This window comes from Lepidochelys olivacea, assembly GCF_965140295.1.
Source record: "Lepidochelys olivacea isolate rLepOli2 genome assembly, chromosome: 4".
Lineage (NCBI taxonomy): Eukaryota > Metazoa > Chordata > Testudines > Cheloniidae > Lepidochelys > Lepidochelys olivacea.
In genome coordinates this window covers 145,359,851-145,382,255 of record NC_140414.1, presented here as the reverse complement: position 1 = coordinate 145,382,255, position 22,405 = coordinate 145,359,851, and the positions used below count along the sequence as shown (strand labels likewise).

The 22,405-nt window shown below is 41.4% G+C and overlaps 1 protein-coding gene across 2 annotated transcripts in view; it reads right to left on the bottom strand.

Annotated features, from left to right (window-relative positions):
• The window catches only part of EXOC6B (exocyst complex component 6B), a 449,074-nt gene that overhangs the window by 103,592 nt on the left and 323,077 nt on the right, over positions 1-22,405 (bottom strand). For both annotated transcript variants that reach the window (XM_084627625.1, XM_084627626.1), the window contains exon 19: positions 19,502-19,643. In XM_084627625.1, coding sequence (XP_084483751.1) covers positions 19,502-19,643 — 142 coding nt within the window. The remainder of the gene's footprint in view (positions 1-19,501; positions 19,644-22,405) is intronic.

Sequence of the window (22,405 nt, the reverse complement as noted above, 5' to 3'; positions counted from 1 at the left end):
AAGCATTCATCAAAAAAAAAAAAAAATATGCCCAGCAGCACCATTAATTATTCTGCAGCAGATTATCTGCATTATCTGGTATAAAACATTATTGCCCGTATACAAGCACCCAAAATGGGAAGAACTGCCCCTACTGTGTGGCTTATTTATTTATTGTGGAAGTGGACTTTTGACATCTGAATAAAGTTGGTTTATAAAGCAAATAACACTTCCAAAGCCACGTTTGCCTCTTTCTGGTGTAATCTGGCCCCAATTCTACACTCAGGTGGTTTATTTTTCTTCTAATTTATTGGTTAAACTTAGTCTAAAACTAATACGGGGGACCATACATTATGATTTCAGTTTAGAGGATCTTGGTGGCACATTCATTTCACAGATCTTGGTTGATAATTGTCACAAAAAGGCTGACAACCGCATCTCTCCTTGCTGAGCACTTGTGTTGAAGGCCTGTTTCACGCCATCTGATCTTGCCCAAGTCTACTAAAGCAACCGTTTGAATGACTCTTCATACAAAACCAGGACTTCACTAAGGCCAGGTCTACACTGGGCAGGTGGGGGGGTGGGGTGGGGGAATTGACCTAAGATATGCCACTTCAGCTACGAGAATAGCGTAGCTGAAGTCGACATATCTTAGGTCGACTTACCTCGCGGCCTCACGATGCAGGGTCGACTGCCGCTGCTCCCCCATCGACTCCGCTTCCGCCTCTCACTGCGGTGAAGTGCAGGAGTCGGTGGCAGAGCGAGCTAGATGCGATAAATCGATCCCTGATAGATTGATCACTACCCACCGATCCGGCAGGTAGTGTAGATCTACCCTAAGATACAAGGATCATGGCTGAATCTCCAACTTCACTACTCCCTCATGTCTAAGTGTATGTGGTTTGTGAAGTCACCTAGGAATATGATATACCAACTGTATGTCCTGTGTTTTCACTTGGCTGAATTGTGTTGCTTTTGTGGAATTACAGTACATCAAACTGGGACAGTTTGCAGGAGACATCATTTACTTTGTTCCACGGCTGTACAGAAGAAGAAAAAATACTCCAAGCTACAGCTTTTAAATAAAATGATCCCAACGCCCATGATTTAGCAGCTACTTCAGCACAGTTATTCATCATGTCAGGACTTTTTAGGGTAGGAGAACAGCCCCCAGCCTAGCATGAAAACTCCACAGCCCCCGTGCCCCTGATGAAAGCAAGAAGGGTGTAAAGGACGATAAAAGCAAGGTTTTACTTTTCATCTTCATGCCCAAACTAAGGTACTGAGGGATAATATATGGTGACCCACAAAGCCCTAAATGATGTCACCTCACTTCATACATTCCCTTCACTGGAAGCCTGCTTGCATTAGTTCTCTCACTTTGAAGTAATACCAAGAAATAAAAATACAGTAATGAGCCACATTTTTAAGGCCCTGATCCTGCAGTCCCGTCACTTGAGCAGTCCCCCTGGCTTTAATGAGACACACAGAATTTGCCCTATTTCCAAATTCTCATGCAATTAAAATAATTTGTCCCCCCTCCAATGCAACCTTTTCATTCAAATGTCGGAGGAGGCACATCCTGCAATTTGGAGATTGGCACTTTACGGTCAAGGACATGGCAGCCAACTTTCAAATGTCAATAGTTTTAGTTTTACTTTTTTATATATTTTAAAATATCAAAATAGTCTAAACGGCATTATGACTAACCTCTCGATCAAGCATTTCTAAAGTGATTCTCACTGTAGTACAATAAAGGAATGAAATATTTGGAAAATTGCAGCGAGTTGCTTTTTGTTTTAGAACTCAGATAGGCAGTCAGATTAATAAACAGGTTTTCAAAACCAAAATTCCATACCCGTGCTACTAACAGAAACTTAATTTAACAAAGAATGAAAAAAAAAAATCTAATTTAAATTTCACCATTCAAGATGTTTGGCAAAGGTAGGTCCATCTTTGATGGTCCCTAAATATGGGCATGAGGCTTAAATTTAAGCATGTATGTTTGACAAGTTTGGTTTTGATTTATATTTGCACATCATGGAGATTGTACAGTTAAACTAAACTGCTCAGTATCTAGTCGATTTCATTTTCAGAGTCTCCAGCTATAGCCACTGTGCTGCAAGGTCTGGGCTGCAAACAGTCCAGGGAAAAGCTGAAATTTAGAGTGACAAGCTATTTTCGTTTAATTAGTTTTAAATGTCATTAAACCATTTACATTAATTTTACTGAGCATTTTGTATAAAACTTATTTAACAGACTGAATTTCACCCATGTGCTCAGGAGACAGTCCACACCCTAAGGGTATGTCTACAGTACCCGCTGGATCGGCGGGCAGCTATCGATCCAGCGGGGATCTATTTATTGCATCTAGTCTAGACGCAATAAATCGACCCCTGAGCACTCTCCCGTCGACTCCTGTACTCCAGCTCCGTGAGAGGCGCAGACGGAGTCGACAGGGGAGCGGCAGCAGTCGACTCACCACAGTGAAGACACCATGGTAAGGCGATCTAAGTACATCGACTTCAGCCACGTTATTCACGTAGCTGAAGTTGCGTAACTTAGATTGATCCCCCTCCCCAGTGTAGACCAGGGCTAAGAGGGACTTAAGCAATGCAGAGGTCTTATGCTGGTGCTCTGCAAGAGGTGATTTTCTGTTACATGCCCGTTCCTACAGCATCCGGGCACATTCACATAACACAAAACCCCTGTATTAAACCTTTAACTTTGAGCATATACTGTCTGAACACCACACACGTTTTAAATACAGGAAAAAGCCTTCTGGCTTCCCATGCATCCATAAAAAATATTATCACTGAGATGGAGTATTTAAGCGGCCTGTCTACAGGTTTACTGCATTGGGCACTGTGTTGTAACAAAGGAGTGTTTTAAGAGGGGCAGGGGTGTATTTTTGCTTCTATGGATGCAAAATCCATATAAATCCTATTATATCTACAGCTGAGTGAACATTGGGAGAAATATCTGAAATTATTATTATTTTTTTTTAAAACGCCAGTTTGTAAATTCAAGAGTCTAACAGGTGCTCGAAACAAATTTAGAATTCTAAACTCAACTGTAAAATTCCCAACTTGTGCAGAGACATGACTTTCAATATTCATGACAATCTGCTTGCAAAAGATCTGAGGTTGATATTCTTGAATGTTTCCAGAGAAGCAATACATTCCCAAATCTTGTGATCTGTTTAGAGACAATTCAAGGTAAAATCCATCTCATTCATTACATGTGTCTAATTATTAGCTCTGCTCTAGTTATGTTGAGGAACCATGTTACAACCCTGTCTGTAGTGGGTGTAACAAACTTTAAGAAACAGCTGTAATAAAGTATGGTCCATCCTGAAGAGTAAACCATGTTATAGCACCGCTGTATTAAACATACATTGCCTCAGTAAATTCTGTAGTGCAGACTGGCTCAAACGGTAACTCATCAGAAAAAGTGGTGGAGGCATGCATTGCACGAATAATACATCCAAGGAGCGAAACAGCCTATGAGATCATTATTATATTACTTGTATTACAGTACAAAGGGGATCACATATATTGCTTATTCAATGTATTGTGTACATTGACTTCAAGGGATTGGAACAGGAATGAATGGGGTGTTTCACCACATTATTATTACAAAGTACTTCAGCACCCTCTGTACTCATAGGTCACATTTTACATACCAATGCCACAAACTTATCTGGGGCAAGGAAATGTACAAAGTTCTTTTAAAAAGGAACAGAGCTTTAAAGGAAAGACACAGCCAGTTCTTGGTTTTAATCTCCTCAATCAGGTTTCAGTACAGTTTTCTCAGAACGACCCAGCACAGAGGTGGCCTCGGCACTGTCAGATTCGTTTATTGTACTTTCTCCACTACCAAGGCAAGTGGCGAGATAGAGCAAGCCACCTACCATATGGCCCCTTGAGCAGAAAATCACAAGAGAATAGAGCAGATCTGTATGCGGCTGTTTGTACAAAGCATTTAGCCAAGCTAAAGGTTTGAGAGGCTTGTGTTCAGGCCAAAGAAGTAATGTCTTTGCAAGGCCTACAGCTAGGGCCACCCAGGGCAGGTTACAGTGGGACTCTAGCCTCTTTTCCAAAAGGCTTCTCCAAAGAAAGAATCAAGGAACTGTTAAGCAATGAACAAAGAATAAAGAGTTCAAACACACAAGGCAAAAAGGCACCCATTGTAAATTAATGATACAGAATTTGGGAATCTCCTTTCATATAGTGTACACAGCTATACATGCAAGTACATAGAGATTCTAATACATTTTGCATAGTTAGGAGTAAACACAGTTGGCTTCTTTATTCCCAAATTCACTAATTTAGGGACAAGAACATACAGAATGATGGTGTGGATGGGTGGTACAAAGATTTTATTAGCACTCATTTAATGTAACCTGCATAATTGGCACATGGTTTCACTACTTGTGAAAAATGCAGTTATCCCAAACTCGTGCCAATTAAACCTTTATGCCAAACCATCAAGTTCTTTTTTTTTTTTTTAATACACACACACTCACTCACTCTCCCTCTCTGAAGGCCCCTTTTGTCACTGTAGTAGCTGAATTTTATATACACACTATTTATATATATACACACACACACTTTTTTTTGATATTATATCCCTTGTATTATGTATTTTACACTTACGCACACACACTCTTGCAAAATCCTACCTTCCCACTTGCCAAGGCTGGGCAATATTTTTGCCCCACGTCAAGACGATAATTATAAAAGCACATTTTCTGTATGGTCTCGTAAATGCTCAGAAGAGTTTTACAAACCTGACACACACACTTTATACACAGACATTGTTCGCAGGACTAGTGTAGGAGGTGGGTTTGCAGCAGACCTTTGGAGACAGAGACGGCGGCTTGGAGTATAACAGCTGAGAGGCTGTTGCAGGCAAAAGGGGTGCTATCAAGGTAGGGTTTGAACTATGGCAACCCTGTAGAGTATCTAACGAGGGCTCCAGACCTCATAGTGCTCCAGAGCTGGGGTGTATAACAGTGATTGAGTCTGAGAGTTGTAACAGTGATGGTACACAGCTGAACAGCATACAGCGTGGAACTTGAGATGTAGGAAAGAGAACATGGGAGCGAAGGGAAAACCGAGAGAACAAAGATGCAGCTGTGCTCAAACTTATGTATGCAGAGGTGGGTGACAGTGAGATTTTGAACAGAATTGGGAAGAGGAGTTGAGTGAAGAGAGCAAATACACAGCCATAAGATCCATCAAGGGAAACACCAGACTGAGGAAGAAGACTAAAGGACGTGGGGATGGATAGGAATTTGAAGGACAGGTGGCGACAGGGCTCATCTGCATACAGAATGAAGACCCCAGGGAGGATAGGAAAAGGAGATCAAGATGTATGAAGGAACAGTTTCCACCAGCAAGAAAGTTGCCTGCTATGGAGTTATTCTCAGCTTCCACAGTGCTGAAAAAGTCTATGGCTTTGTCTACAAGATTCTGGGCAAGGAATGATTTCCACTGGTGAGCAGTGTCGAGTATAGTATCTACACGTGTATTATACCTATTTATGTACAAAAGGCTAATTCAGCAGATGCATATTGTGGATGGCTCAACAGTAATAAGAATCAGATTGGGATACTTCCAGAAGGGGGTGGGGGCAAAAATGAGCACAGAAAAAATGAAAACATGCATAATCTATACATATTTTGGACACCTAAATATACGGTATGCCTTAGTGTGTACCATACATTTACGCACATTCATCAAAAAAATCAAGATGTGTATGTAACCTAAAATAATCATGTGCACTAACTTTCCTCTCTCTCTAATCCCAGCGCATTGTTACTAGCACTCGCCCTCTCATCTGTGTGTGACATACATCTCACATTTTGGGTGCAGCATAATAAATATATTAGTGATTATGATTATTAGGGTTAGGGTGGAAAGAACCCTTAGGGCGTCAAGTTAAGGTGAATGAGTTTGGAGGAGAAAAGTTCACTGAAGAGGAGGATGAGGAGCACTGTAGTTAGTGTGGCAGACTGCAATGCTTTTAGAGAGAATAAATTACAAATCAAGCAAAGCTTAATATCCACTGGTTGCCTGAGATTGTGCAGGAAGGTGCTGGGATAGGAGGATGTATGCGCAAAGAAAAAGAACAGAGATTAAATATGTGGCCTAAATACAGTGGATTAGAACATGAGAAGGCACAGTTTAGCCGCTAGAAGCTAAAAGCAGGAATCAGCTAGCAATAATGCCACACACAGCCAAACTGGTTGACAGAGCATCCTCCGTAGAATCCAGCGTTACCATCATTTTGTCCACCAGTTCGGCCTAATTTCAGTTAATTGATTTTTAGTCCCACGTTTCTCTTATTTATCCTAACACAGTCCTTGAGTTATATCAGGAGGCCATTTTATTCAGACTAATTCAGTCTGTCTCCTCTTTACACCTTTTTCCATCAACATTTATATGTGATTGGAAGATTTATCCACTTGTCCACAGTTGAGATCACAATTAGGGCAAACCTGTAGGCAGAGCTATAACACGACCACCTCCTTTCTCATTTCCCTCCTTCACCACCACTAACACATTTGAGAATCCAAGGAGAAGTTAAAATTATATGGCGCACTTGTAAATCCTCAAAGGATGTCTGACTATTAATGAGTGTTGTCTGTTTGCATGTGCAGGAATTACAGGCAGCTTTAGTTCATGACAGAATCCTCTCAATTGCTCTAAGTAGCACTGAAATCATTCACATCCCTAATTCTGGTGCATCTGTTGGTGTTAACACAAACACTGGTCTCTCATTCTTCTCCAGAAGGCTATGAAATTTGCCCCAAGGATAAAGATTAAAAGATGGATGCAGTGACAAATGGAGCCCTGAGCATAGTTTTTGTGCTTCTGAATTTAGGGTTGGACTGTGGCGTAAAAGATCTGGCTGGTGAGAAAGAAATACAGGAAGGCACATTGATAGGGCTAGCGGCTCCTAAGACCAAGGATTACTCAGCCAAAAGGGAACTCTAATTATGGACACGTCTCTTTCCTTCTTGATATTTTAGAGCAGTGGTTCTCAACCTGTCCAGACTACTGTACCCCTTTTAGGAGTCTGATTTATCTTCTGTATCCCAACTTTCACCTCATTTAAAAACTACTTGCTTACAAAATCTGACATAAAAATACAAAAGTATCACAGCACACTATTACTGAAAAATTGCTGACCTTCTCATTTTGTCTGTATGAAATTTCAGTTTGTACTGACTTCGCTAGTGCTTTTTATGTAGCCTGTTGTAAAAGTAGGCAAATATCGAGATGAGTTGATGTACCCCCCTGAGAAGACCTCTGTGTACCCCCAGGGGCACGTGTACCTGTATAACACAGGCCACAGAACTTTCCCCCGGCAACATTCCTAGAATATATCTTGTAGAAAAACAGCCAATCTCGATTTAAAAAATCATCAATGATGTGCCACCACAACCCTTTGTAAATTGTTACAATGGTTAATTACCCTCACTGTTAAAAAATTATCCCTTATTTCCAGTCTCAATTTGTCTAGCTTCAACTTCCAGACATTGGAGTGTGTTATATTTTTCTCTGCTAGACTGAAGAGCTCATTATTCAATATTTTCCCCCATATAGATACTTTTAGACTGTAAACAAGTCACCCTTTAACCTCTTTGTAAAACTAAATAGATGGAGCTCTGGGACTATCACTATAAGACAAGTTTTCTCATCCTTTAATCATTCCCATGGGTCTTCTCTGAACCCTCTCCAACTTATCAACCTCTTTCTTGAATTGTGGGCACCAGAACTGAACACAGGATTCCAGAAGTGGTTACATATGTGAAGTGGGCATGGTTTTGGGGAAAATATGATACCTAGCTGCAATTCTCAGGAAACTGAATGGTGTGTGCCACATCCTTTAATGCTTTCTTCTTCGAATGAGCTATGATCAGGATATTGTTTAAGATGTGTAAAAATCATCTGTAGGGACATTAATACTTTGTAAAATACCTTGAGTACTATGTCAGACCAAAATGCAAAGCCTTATACTGGAGTTCCTTACAAGAAGAGAAAGGTAAGAAATTATGATGGGAAGGCCAAACAGCGGCATAGCAAGTAGGCCACTGGAACTTTGGCCAAAGTTTCAATAACCCGTTTCACAATTTCCATATTGAATTTGAATTTCCTCAGTGACTTTCAAACCCAACACTGCTTTGTTGAATTTCCCCTTTAACAGCCAAATTATCAAGGTAGTGAGAATTTCAGAGAATGACCCCCAAGTTATCAAATTGAGCCAAACTGGATCAAATTCAATAAAAACGTCCATTCCTCTAATGCCCTGGGACAAAGAAGAGCCCGGAATCCAGTTTACTCCTTCAAGAGGCAGAACAAATCTGACAGATGTTTCAAGGGGGTGTGCCTGAGCCTTCAGACGCTGGCAGGTCTGAGCTGCATCCACAACAACACAGAACAACTCTCTGCTGGGTTGCCAGACATTTTAAAGTACAAGAAAGTAGAAGTTTTCAGATGAAATTGGAAGTCTTTTGACAGGAAGGCTGGTATCTGTCAATAAGTAATAGATAATGTTGGGCATATGTATAGAAAGAACTGAGTTATGGATGTCTAAAGGTTACTTTTCCAAACCCAAAGACATAGAATAGAAAGAGCAGACGATAAGCTCTCTGCTGAATTAAGATGCTTAATATTTGGAAGAGGTAAATTATCAGCTCGAATGACCATTTTTTCCCCTGAAGGGGAGGTTGAAAAGGTTTACAAACGCCAATTGTGTGGTTCTGTATTTCACAGGACTATTTGGGGAAAAACTGGGACACAGAGACGGAGGACTGCCTGGAAAGATACTGAATTCTGGAAGCCCTTTAATATCAAAGGATTTGACATAGGCTTAGGAGCTTTAAAAGGCAGGAACCAGGAAAGATCTTTGGGACACAAAAGGGAAAGGTGGTGTCAGGAGTGGTCAGAGGTGAATGATTGATAGAGATGTAAGATTTTCTTTTCATTTTACTGTTTAACTTATGAGAAGTTCACACGTAGGGATGTTACGCAGATTGTTTCTCTTTGTTTTTCTATCATGTTCTTGCTATTTTTAAGAAGTCTTTTTAAGAGAACTACTTTTGTATGGGTAATTTCACGCAGACAACCCATAACCACTCAACCATTCAAGGTCTCAGTAAAAGGCACGTGAGAACTGGTATCCTCTCCTAGTGTGTTGCACAGGGTCATGAGCAGATAAACCAAAGGAAAGCCTAGTAACCAAGGAGAAGATGCAAGTACAGAGAGGTACATGTGACACGTTGAGAAGAAGTCAATGAGGTGTAAGCTATAGAGGGAGGCTGTGACAGATGGCAGGAGTGGTAGAGAAAATAAGAAGAGATGAAGGGATGGATGAGGATTTGAACAGAGGTGAAATCAAGGAAGTGGTACATACGTGCAACGTTGCCCAAGTAGATTTACAAATGTAGGAGATGGAAGGGGAGGAGAAGAGCTCATACGAGTAAATAGAAAGGCTAAATCAGTGAAGGAGATAGAAAATGGTTCCAGCACAGATGGAATGAGGAGGGTACAAGGTCAAGAATCAAATGAGGGTTGCACGCAGTGGAGACAAGAGGTCTTGGGTGAGGAAGGAAATTTAACTGCTAAAGAGAAGCCCATATATCTTTAACAGTCTGCAAGGCTTCCAAGATTTGCTTGAGCAAGGTCTGAAAGGGTTCATATTTTGACTTGCAATATTTACATATACCAGTACACCACTGAACCATTTTATTATTGCTGTAGCATTTTTTATCCTTTAAGAAAAGTCACACGAGGAAAATGCAAATGGAAGAAGGTGGCATTGCCTCTAATGACCAGGGATTCTACTTGTGTTCCCTTTGTGACTCCACACACACCAATAATTTCATACTAGTGCTGAAGAAAGCAAAATTATTTCAGTGACATGTGAAGCCAAAGGTATGGTTCCTGAATGGTTGAGGTTGGGAGGGAAGGGACTTGCTCCTGTTTTGTCTTCCTAGCATAACATTCTCTTACTGAGAGCAATTAATACTCCTTCTAAGATTTTATGCTGGAAAAACAAGCATTTTTTGTCAATTTTGCTTTGTTTTCCTTTGCTGTTTAGCTCTGTTCCAGCTAGGAACGTTCCAGTACATGGTACTGATGTATATCATCTCAATCTGACCAGTAGAGCTGAACTACCTGGTAGAAGGGCTGCATTTAGACAAACTACCTTTTCCCATGAAAAAAGCCATGATGCCTATAGAACTTACCCAGTTCTCAACCCATTTATACTTTGGACCTATCACACTATCCCATGGCAATGAGTTCCACAGGTTAGTTGTGTGAAAAAGTACTTTCCTCTTGTTTGTATTAAGCCTGCCGCCTATTAATTTCATCAGATGACCCCTGGTTTTGTATTGTGTGAAAGGGTAAATAACACCTCCCTATTCACTTTTTCCACGCCATCCATGATTTTATCATAACCTCCCCTTAGTCATCTCTTTTCTAAGCAGAACAGCCCTAATCTTTTCAGTCTCTCCTCAGACGGAAGATGTTTCAAACCCTTGACTATCTTTATTGGCCTTCTCTGAACCTTTTCCAGTTCCACTGTATCCTTTTTGAGCTGGGGAGACAAGAACTGGACACAGTATTCAAGGCATGGGAGAACCATGGATTTATATAGAAAAATACCATAATTCCACTGTTTTATTTTCTATCACTTTCCTAACAGTTCCTAACATACTGTTAACCTTTTTGACTGCTGCTGTGAATTGAGCAGATGGTGACTATTGATGGTGATTCCATCAGAGAACTATTGATGGTGACTCCAAGATCTCTTTCTTGGATGCAACAACTAATTTAGAACCCATCATTGTATACGTATTGTTGGAGTTATTTTTCCAGTGTGAATTACTTTGCGCTTATAAACACAGAAGTTCATCTGCCATTTTGTTACACAGTCATCCAGTTTTATGAGACCCCGCTGCAACTCCTCACAGTCTGCTCTGAACTTAACGATCTTGAACAATTTTGTATCATCTGCAAACTTTGCCACTTCACTGTTCATCCCCTTTTCCAGATCATTAATGCACATCACCTATAACTTAATCTTCAATGTATCTCATTACTATTAAGAAAACATCAGGAAACTGTGAGCTTTGCATGTTACAAACATGAGTGAGGGGAGGGGGGCACACAATATTTTGGGCGAAGGCTGTAGTGCTAAATGAATAACAAAATTTCCACGTGAGAAAAGCTATGGAGCCAGCGAATATAGCGAAGAATGAGGTGATAAACAGTTGCACTGAGATCAGAACAGGCGCATTGTGGCATGCTTACTTACTGGGTTGCAGTGCTCCTCAAACTGGTTGATACAGCTGTGTTTCTTACTGACTATACCCAGGAGTGGATTAAACGAAAAATTGGAGTTTAATGAAATTTTAAATATAATTTTACTGCCCTTTTAATTTCTCATAAATCATCAGTTAAAGAACTTTAGAGATTATGGAATTGCTTATTTTATGATCTAAGTATTGTAAAAAACAATCTGGGATTGTAAAAAACAATTGTAAAAAACAAGCACTGGGATATGTTGCGCTGGTGAAAACCACTTTTGTAAGAAAAACCAACAGCGTTCTTTTCTCTTTTTGTCGCAATGTCCAAATTTGGGTCATCTGTACTTCCAGCTACCTCTGAGATATGCATGGTTTGGAAAAATATCAGAAAGCAGGGGGTCCCAAAACATACGAAAAGAACAGTGTGCATAGAAGTAGGTTACAAGCCACATATCAAACTCATTGTAAAATTGCACATAAAGCCCTTTGGAAAAAAACAAACAAACAAAAAGACTTTTCTAAAGCATGGGCATTGCCTCTTCTATTTGTCGGTCCACAGCTTTTTTTGGGGGGGGGGTGTTCTTTGGTTAAAAAAAAAAGGGGGAGGAAGCATCTCTATCAGTTAGAACAGACTGGAACCAGCCCCCTGGGTTTAGTTCGGACTATTACTGCACTTGTTTCTGTCCTTGGGCAACTTGCTTAACTTCTCTGTGGCTCAGTTTACAATATGTACATAAGAATGTCCAGACTGGGTCAGACCAAGGGTCCATCTAGCCCAGTCTCCCGTCTTCCGACAGTGGCCAATGCCAGGTGCCCCAGGGGGAATGAACAGAACAGGGAATCATCAAGTGATCCATCCCCTGTTGCTCATTCCCAGCTTCTGGCAAACAAAGGCTAGGGACACCATCCCTGCCCATCCTGGCTAACAGCCATTGATGGACCTATCCTCCATGAATTTATCTCGTTCTTTTTTGAACCCTGTTATGATCTTGGCCTTTGCAACATCCTCTGGCAAGGAGTTCCACAAGTTGACTGTGCATTGTGTGAAGAAATACTTCCTTTTGTTTGTTTTAAATCTGCTGCCTATTAACTTCACTTGGTGACCCCTAGTTCTTGTGTTCTGAGAAGGAGCAAATAACACTTCCTCGTACCATTTATAAAAGTCTTTTATATCTTCATATAGAAGGTGCTATAAATGCCACGTAGTAGTAGTATCATTACTAGTAAAAATAGGACAACAGTTCCAAGTGACTGGTGACCTCCTGCAAACTGCAGACATGGCACTGGTAAAGCTGAACAAAGAACTTCAAACTCTTCAGCAATTAATACATCTTGGGAAACAGCTTTGCAACTGGAAAAAAAAAATCAATGTACCTTTATGGGTAGGTCTGGTTCCTTATAACATTTTCTTCAGTGCTTTGTCCAACTTAATTTTAGACGTCTGAAGCAATGTGGTTTCCATCACTTCCTTTGAGGGACAATTCACAGGATGACAGATCTCATGATTCACAGGTTTCTCTCCAATCACTAGCCTAACATGTTCGTTAGAACCTTGCAGCTCAATGCCTGCTTACCTTGCTCACACGAGAAATCCTGCTGACATATATGGGACTACTCATATGAGTAAGGTGGCAGGATTTGGCCTTTTATGTTTACTTAAATTTATTTAAAGCCCTCAGAATGCTTTCTCTGCCAAGGTTTTTAAATAAATAAAAGGTATATTTGGATATTGTACTATCCAAAAATGCTAAGTACATTGCTTCTCAGGAAGAATTAGTAGTACAGACTGGGAATTCCACGATGACCATGTCTGGGTTTGGTGGTGCAGTGCTTGGCCCTAGACATCTGACTGATTATTGATTCAGGGTAGGTGAGGTGATATCTTTTACTGGACTAACTTCTGTTGGAGGAAGGGTCCAGTTTTTGAACTGCACAGAGCTCTTCTCCAGGACCGGGGAAAGACCTGAAGAACTCCTTCTCTTCTTCTTCCTTCTCCAGACCCGAAGATTTTTTTCAGTCTAGTACCTAATCATTATGCAAAGACACACACACTAGGCATTTTAAAAAAAACGTGATCATGGACAAAAACTCGAACGGCTCAAGATCCCATACCACTGAAGCCAAAGGGAGCGATGCGTGCTTTGCATATCTGTAAAAACAGCCTTTAATTAAATACCGAGGGTAATTAAAACGTCAGGTGTAGAGGGCAGGAACAAGGCAAACTGCATCACTATTCGCAAAAAGAAAAGGAGTACTTGTGGCACCTTAGAGACTAACAAATTTGGCTGCTCCTCTGAAACCTGCATCACTACCGGAGACGATAAAACTGAGCTTTGCTCCTAACCTGACAAGTAGACAGAATTCTCACAAACAAATTTATTTTCTTAGTACATTGGCTATCCAGTGATTGATTTTTGTTTGTTTTTTAGCGTTGCATTAAAATCATGACAAGCTGCTCCTCAGAGGAGGATTCAAATTATTCACGCTGTCAGCAAAAGCACCAGACAAACAAATAGGAGCGAGGGCTTTCGGTCTTCGAAAAGGAAGAATGACCTACGTCTGCGTTTACCATTCTCAGTGGCAAACAGCAGGGTTGACAGTGATGAATAGGAAGGTCAGGGAAACAGCATCTGTCTCAATTTTCCTGACTGAGATGGCATCTCAGGCCTTGGTTGGGCGGAGCAGGTCGCCTGCCCCTGCTGCTCAGGTTGGCGGCACCTGCTATGGAATGTCTGAGTGCTCCTGATTTTGTCTCGCAGAACAATTGCCTCCAAATCTCATGGAATTTAAGGAATCGTGCTTTTAAAACCTATATTAAATGTCATCCATTTCCCTGAGTGTTTGGGGGTTTTAAGAGGGGGAAAAAGCTGCCGCTTAGTGACCCATGTTAACAAATGGGAAGAAAATTCGACAGGGTTACAAAGTCCATTTTCAGCCAAGCAAAAGAAAGCGAAACTATTATTAATGACGAACGCTTCCCATTATTTTCAGCAGTGCAGACTGGCCCTCCATGAACCCAGATGTTGACAATTCGGGATTGAAAACAACTTTTTCAGGGCCATAACTGTTACTAGACTTCTACATGTGGAACTGTGGCAAAATTCAGATACCGTTCACACTGCTTGGGGCCAGATCCTTCCTCAACGAGGATTCAAATAAGAATGTCGAGAATTAGGAAAAGGTTAAGGATCAGGCCCCCAGACAGAAGAAACTTAACTGGGTAACCTGCCAGGGAACCTATTTAATCTTGATAGTGAATGTCAATGGTTGCTGATAAATTGAAACAGTCTTAGCAGCATTTGTGTTTAACGGGGACATTTGGACAGTATCAAATAGTACTCACCTGGTCTTAAAGAGAAGTGACATTTCAAGTTCTGATTTCTTTATATGAAGGTGTTACCAAATAAAGATTACAATAAACCAGCATGAAATGCGATCAGTATTTTCTCAGGGCCCAGTACTGCTCGCACTGAAGTCAATGGCAGTTTTGCCACTGAGTTTAATGGGAGCAACATTGGACTGACAGCATGTTTCAATTCAGAGGGCTCTGCTGTAATGAGATTGTGCCACAGACCTTTGCCAAGACATGTTCCCAATCCGAACATCAACCTTCAGGGTCCCAGGAGAGCCACAGGGGTGGGTATTTTGAAAATGCCACAAGTGAAAATTCTAACCCAAGTTGTGCTTTTTGTTTCTGAATTTAAAAAAAACAAACAAACCAAACTTTATCAGCCTATGCAGAGGAAATTTGCATCAAGCAGTGTATCTACTGCAGAAGTGGATCATTTGATATTTTCACAAAAGCCCAGGGATGTAACGACAGACATTACATGGTATGGAGCTGAAAGCTGGCATATAAACGGTGAACTCTGAGGCAGTAATTTTCTCCTAAAAACCATAGTGGCTTTGTTAAAACATCTTTCCACTGCAGTTGCAGAAGATTTGGGATGAGGTTTCTGGTCTTGTGTTTGGATACTCTGACGGAACAATTGCTTGATTTGAGAATACGAAATGTCACAGAAAAATTAGTCCGTACTATGGAATGGTGACTTTTTGTATATTCGCAAATGATTTGAAAATATCCTTATCTTTTAACTTGGTAAAAATGTCTACTGAGCATGTGCACAGTATTTTACCTCTGCTATGATGGAAACAAAACGGTTCTATGGGTTCCGCACTGCACTACATTTTACTAACCCCTGCGTATCACAGAATCATACGTACACCAAAATAATGAGTTACTTGGGTAAGGGTTTGGGCCTAATGCAAGGTTTACCCAGTTTTTAGCCAGGCAAACTAAAATGGTCTTTACAGGAAGCTTTCCTGAGTAAGAGTTCAGTAAGGACATCAGGATTCCATCTATGGTACGTATAGATTCACACACATTCACGTGACACCTGGACATTCACATTGTGCCGGTTTCACTGACACGGCACTGCATCCCAAGAAACCCTAAGCTTGATATAGGGGCAAATTCTACTCTCAGTGTAAATCCTTAACCTTAACTTAATCTGCACAGGTGTCACTGAAGTCAATGGGGTTGCACCGGGCATAATCTGGTCTGGAAAAAGCCCATTACAGTAGGGATGAATCATGAGAAGGAAAGAACAGAGATGGAGCATCACAGCCCATGTTGAATTTGGGGGGGGCTGGCAGAGAAACCTTAACTTGCTAACTGAATAAACTATACATTGAAATCAGTGGGATACAGTGATTAATTAACCCTGCAATGTCATTTTCACAGTCACTTTTTTAGGGTAGAAGTGCATTTTAAGCAAAAGATCTAAGGCTTTTTACAGGATGTGTGCATAATTATGCTGTACACCACCAATATTGCCTAGGTCTAATCCTACCTATTATCCTCACTGCGAAATCAAATCATTGCAGAGAATAATCAGGCAAAGCATCATAATCGCTTAATGAGGAGAATGATTAAACTAATATCCACGCCTGCAAATCCTTGCTGTGTGCTTTATATCACCTACTGCTATATCTCCCAGTACATTTTCTTAAATGTACACAATTTATTCTGAATGCAAATGTCATGGATTTAAACAGGCTAGAAATAAGAAAGACCTATCAGATGGCTAGTCCATCTCCATGCCAGTGCAGGACAAGTCCCTACAGCATATATTCTACTGTTTTGCCTAGTCTTGATTTAAATACTCCAAGCAATTGGGCTTCCACAGCTTGTCCTTTCGAGAATTTTTTTACCCTGCCAGGTGGATGCCATTGAACAACAGTGAGATACTGTTATTCAAAGGACAGAATAGGAAAGTAAATGCAAATTGTTAGCCAAATGTATACATATTAGGCATAGCACACACCACATTATTATTGTAGTATACACAGCACGCGGGCAGTTATGTTCACAAATTATATTATGCCTTTCCCACAATGTTGTTCACTTCCATTTATGCGAAAAGCAATACCCATAACCCTTTGCACAGCTGAAGTCAGCAGTGGCACAGGCAGATACAAAACCCTGTGAAAGGCAAGATGCCTGAATGGATGTACCTCTATGACCTAACTGGTAGTTGGAATGCAGTATTTCAAACAGAGATAAGGAAGAAACTGGCTGGTGGTTTCAGTCTTGGGTGACGTGCAGAGTGCTATCTAAACTTGCAAACAACCCTACTATAGATATAGCAAGTTTAAAGGCATATTGTTTGAACCACACTTTCTGTTTCAGGCGAACTGAACACAGAAGTTTCAGAGTAGCAGCCGCGTTAGTCTGTATTCGCAAAAAGAACAGGAGGACTTGTGGCACCTTAGAGACTAAAAAATTTATTTGAGCATAAGCTTTCGTGAGCTACAGCTCATTTCATTGGATACATTCGATGAAGTGAGCTGTAGCTCACGAAAGCTTATGCTCAAATAAATTTATTAGTCTCTAAGGTGCCACAAGTATAGAATCATAGAATATCAGGGTTGGAAGGGACCCCAGAAGGTCATCTAGTCCAACCCCCTGCTCAAAGCAGGACCAATTCCCAGTTAAATCATCCCAGCCAGGGCTTTGTCAAGCCTGACCTTAAAAACCTCTAAGGAAGGAGATTCTACCACCTCCTTACGTAACGCATTCCAGTGTTTCACCACCCTCTTAGTGAAAAAGTTTTTCCTAATATCCAATCTAAACCTCCCCCACTGCAACTTGAGACCATTACTCCTCGTTCTGTCATCTGCTACCATTGAGAACAGTCTAGAGCCATCCTCTTTGGAACCCCCTTTCAGGTAGTTGAAAGCAGCTATCAAATCCCCCCTCATTCTTCTCTTCTGCAGGCTAAACAATCCCAGCTCCCTCAGCCTCTCCTCATAACTCATGTGTTCCAGTCCCCTAATCATTTTTGTTGCCCTTCGCTGGACTCTCTCCAATTTATCCACATCCTTCTTGAAGTGTGGGGCCCAAAACTGGACACAGTACTCCAGATGAGGCCACACCAATGTCGAATAGAGGGGAACGATCACGTCCCTCGATCTGCTCGCTATGCCCCTACTTATACAGCCCAAAATGCCATTGGCCTTCTTGGCAACAAGGGCACACTGCTGACTCATATCCAGCTTCTCGTCCACTGTCACCCCTACGTCCTTTTCCGCAGAACTGCTGCCTAGCCATTCGGTCCCTAGTCTGTAGCGGTGCATTGGGTTCTTCCGTCCCAAGTGCAGGACCCTGCACTTATCCTTATTGAACCTCATCAGATTTCTTTTGGCCCAATCCTCCAATTTGTCTAGGTCTTTCTGTATCCTATCCCTCCCCTCCAGCGTATCTACCACTCCTCCCAGTTTAGTATCATCCGCAAATTTGCTGAGAGTGCAATCCACACCATCCTCCAGATCATTTATGAAGATATTGAACAAAACTGGCCCCAGGACCGACCCTTGGGGCACTCCACTTGATACCGGCTGCCAACTAGATATGGAGCCATTGATCACTACCCGTTGAGCCCGACAATCTAGCCAGCTTTCTACCCACCTTGTAGTGCATTCATCCAGCCCATACTTCCTTAACTTGCTGACAAGAATACTGTGGGAGACCGTGTCAAAAGCTTTGCTAAAGTCAAGAAACAATACATCCACTGCTTTCCCTTCATCCACAGAACCAGTAATCTCATCATAAAAGGCGATTAGATTAGTCAGGCATGACCCTCCCTTGGTGAATCCATGCTGGCTGTTCCTGATCACTTTCCTCTCATGCAAGTGCTTCAGGATTGATTCTTTGAGGACCTGCTCCATGATTTTTCCAGGGACTGAAGTGAGGCTGACTAGCCTGTAGTTCCCAGGATCCTCCTTCCCTTTTTTAAAGATTGGCACTACATTAGCCTTTTTCCAGTCATCCGGGACTTCCCCGGTTCGCCACGAGTTTTCAAAGATAATGGCCAATGGCTCTGCAATCACAGCCGCCAATTCCTTCAGCACTCTCGGATGCAACTCGTCCGGCCCCATGGACTTGTGCACGTCCAGCTTTTCTAAATAGTCCCTAACCACCTCTATCTCCACAGAGGGCTGGCCATCTCTTCCCCATTTTGTGATGCCCAGCACAGCAGTCTGGGAGCTGACCTTGTTAGTGAAAACAGAGGCAAAAAAAGCATTGAGTACATTAGCTTTTTCCACATCCTGTTCTTTTTGTGAACACTGAGAGTGAGACTCACTTCCCAGAAGGAACGATAAAGTATGAACTCTCTCCGTTCTGTACTGTACTGCTTTGTCTTTGATAATAACATTTGGCATTTTAGTTATTTGTTCTTACACATTCTTAACAACAAACCACAAGTGTAATCAAACAACTGGATATACTTTAGACAATAAAATAGAAAGGGATGCTGCGGAAAATGAAGACTGTAAAGGTCAGGCCAAGAAGCGTGTTTGTAATGTGGGGAACCCCAGTACGGAAGTTGCCTCAGTAATATATTTTCAATATATCATCACCCTGATCACATGTTACATCCACTCTCCTCTCCATTTGCTCATCTTTTTTAAATATATGCTCCTAAGAGGTAGGGACTGTGTCTTCCTCTGGGGCTGGAAAGTGCTACCGCAAAACAAACAAACAGAATAAAACTCTGAGCTAGAATTAGCTTTGCTTCCTTTCAGTAGATCTTCAAGATGAACCCAAGAACCACCACTGTCCTAGCAGAAAGACCCAGTGCACAATGGCTAAACAAGGTACAACAGGATAAATGGAATGATTTTGTGCCTTACGTTCACACTCCTCTACATCCAGGTTGAACTGCTGTAAGGCCCCCAATGTAAGCTGCCTCACTTCAGCTTCTAGCAGCAGCTGCATCAGTGAAGTGGATAAGTGTTTGCATGCAGACATACATGCAGTCTGAGCCACCTTACCCTGGAAAATAAAAGGGAAATCATTAAGAAAATGATGCATAGGATCCAAATGGGACCAACCCGTCCACTTGTTAAAACAAAAAGTACTGTACATTCCACCCTCCTTAAAGAGTCTCCTCTGGCACTAGGCATTTGTATGGTTCCCAGACATATGAAACCTTATTGTAATGATCCTCATTAAAAGGATTCCTTTTTAATAACTTTAAAGAAGCTACAGCAGGGCTAGATCCTGCATGATAGAAAAGGCCGTCTAAGTGCAGCTCAGAGCCCTCAATGCTGAAGACCATTGTGGTTATTGCATTCAGCGCCTCTCTGTATCAGTCATGGATCAGCACTCACATCGCACTCGCCATCTGTACCTAGCCCGGGCCCAGGCAGCTAATAATCCAACCAGTGGACCAAATTCGATGATGAATCCTAGTCACGTGTCATCTAAGGCACATTGCACATCCGCTAAGAAGAAAACCTAAGCAATGCCCAACAGCTAATGGGTACAAGTTACAGCATAAGCTTATTTTGCACATCATCTTTCATGAAAATTGCACGCTTTAGAGAATTTACTTAGTTCCTAGACCAAAAACAATAGCATTAATTGTATTCATAAGTCCTGCAAACTCAAATCAACAAATGAACCAGTATCTGAAGATATGCAGAGTGGGATTTTCAAAACTGTTTAGTAATGGCCTAACTCCGTTTGTATTAAAATCAATGGGCGTTTTACCATTGACTTCAGTGGGAGCGGAGCTAGGCCTAGTGCTGAATTTCTCCCCAGATAACACATGGAATCTATATTATGGTGTGGTTGTAGCACCGTTCTCAGGCACTGGTTTGGATGAGAAGCAGAGTGGAGGTAAGCCCATGGCCCACTGCAGGGCGCACACAGGCCTCCTGCATATAGCTGTAAATGTAAAGTCCATTATAAAGACTGGCTCTAGCAAGCTTAGTGCTCTTCAACCTTCTTCTGATGCTATCTAGGCTCCTTGCAGACACAAGCAAGGAGCGAGCTGAAAGAAATGTCATCGAAGGAACAAGGTAATTGAAATAGCTGTGGTTATCCTGATAGAATCACTCCCCGGGGGGAATCCGAGGCAGTTGGCTGCACCTCCTGTCTTGTCCCACCCTAGGGAATGTGATTATCAACATTCTGCTCTCCTTAAACCATACCTAATTCACCAGTGATTAATTAACTGGTGGTGCCTACAGGCAGGAAAAGTCAGCCATTATTACGTGAGGGCAGCAGTGACTGCTGCTGTGCACTAAAGCAAAGCCAAGTGCTCTGTGCAGACATTTTAAAACCTGTGCGGATAGTAACTTCTTTAGCTCCAGCATGAGAAACATAAATGACAGCAAGTACAAGTGGCCATGACCGCTCCGATAAAGGTGATATCCTGCCTATACTTATAGGCATCAGGATTTTCTCACAGTACTTAGGAATTATTCCTCTTGTACATATACACAATTTAAACTCAAAAACATAAAACGTGACCCATTTCCTGGGTTTTCAGTTTAGCCACAGCCACAAACGCTGCCCCCCCCCCCCAGTTTCAGGGCTATCTGCATGGGGAAATTTACTGGTATAATTATACCAGCAGAGCTGGGCCAGCGTAAGTCCCCACGTGGATGCTCTCTTTCGGGATTCAGGATGCCTTTTTTGGTTCCACTTAAACAATTTCCAGAGACACAAACTAAACTGAAAAGTATCAGAGTAGCAGCCGTGTTAGTCTGTATTCGCAAAAGAAAAGGAGTACTTGTGGCACCTTAGAAACTAAAATTTATTTGAGCATAAGCTTTCGTGAGCTACAGCTCGCTTCATCGGATGCATTCAGTGAGTGATCACTCTCGTTACAGTGTGTATGTTAACACCCATTGTTTCATGTTCTCTGTGTATATAAATCTCCCCACTGTATTTTCCACTGAATGCATCCGATGAAGTGAGCTGTAGCTCACGAAAGCTTATGCTGAAATAAATTTGTTAGTCTCTAAGGTGCCACAAGTACTCCTTTTCTTTAAACTGAAAAGGGAACTCTAGATCCTGAAAAAGAGATGTCCACTTGGGGAGATATACGGCCACAGCTAGCTTTACTGGTATCATTGCTTAAAGCACAGTATAATTATATTTCAGGGTAACAGCCGTGTTAGTCTGTATTCGCAGAAAGAAAAGGAGTACTTGTGGCACCTTAGAGACTAACCAATTTATTTGAGCATAAGCTTTCGTGAGCGTGAGCTGTAGCTCACAAAAGCTTATGCTCAAATAAATTGGTTAGTCTCTAAGGTGCCACAAGTCCTCCTTTTCTTTTTATAATTATATTGGTATAGCTATACCAGTAAACTTGCGTAGAAAAGCCCTAAATCTCTAGTCCTGTTTCTTGGTGGAATGAAGGAGGATTCAATAAGAAACAGGATCAGAGTTTTAGGGCTTTTATACACATGGAAATTTACCAGTAAAATGGCTTATAGCATAGTATAAATATACTGGTACTGTGACATATATAAACTTCCTCATGTAGAAAAGCCCAAAAACTCTGATCTGGTTTCTTATTGAATCCTCTTTCACGCCACTAGCTACACCACATATACTGTCCCCCACATAACCTTCAGTTCCATGCCTGTTCCAACATTTGTAAAATAGGAATGATGCTTATCTTTTGTAGTAAGGCAATCTGAAAATTATGGATGAAAAGCCCCATATAAAAGCTAAGTACAATTATTTGTGCAACAGGGTTTAGGGACAATCATACTGAGTGTTTCGTTGCACTTCTTTTT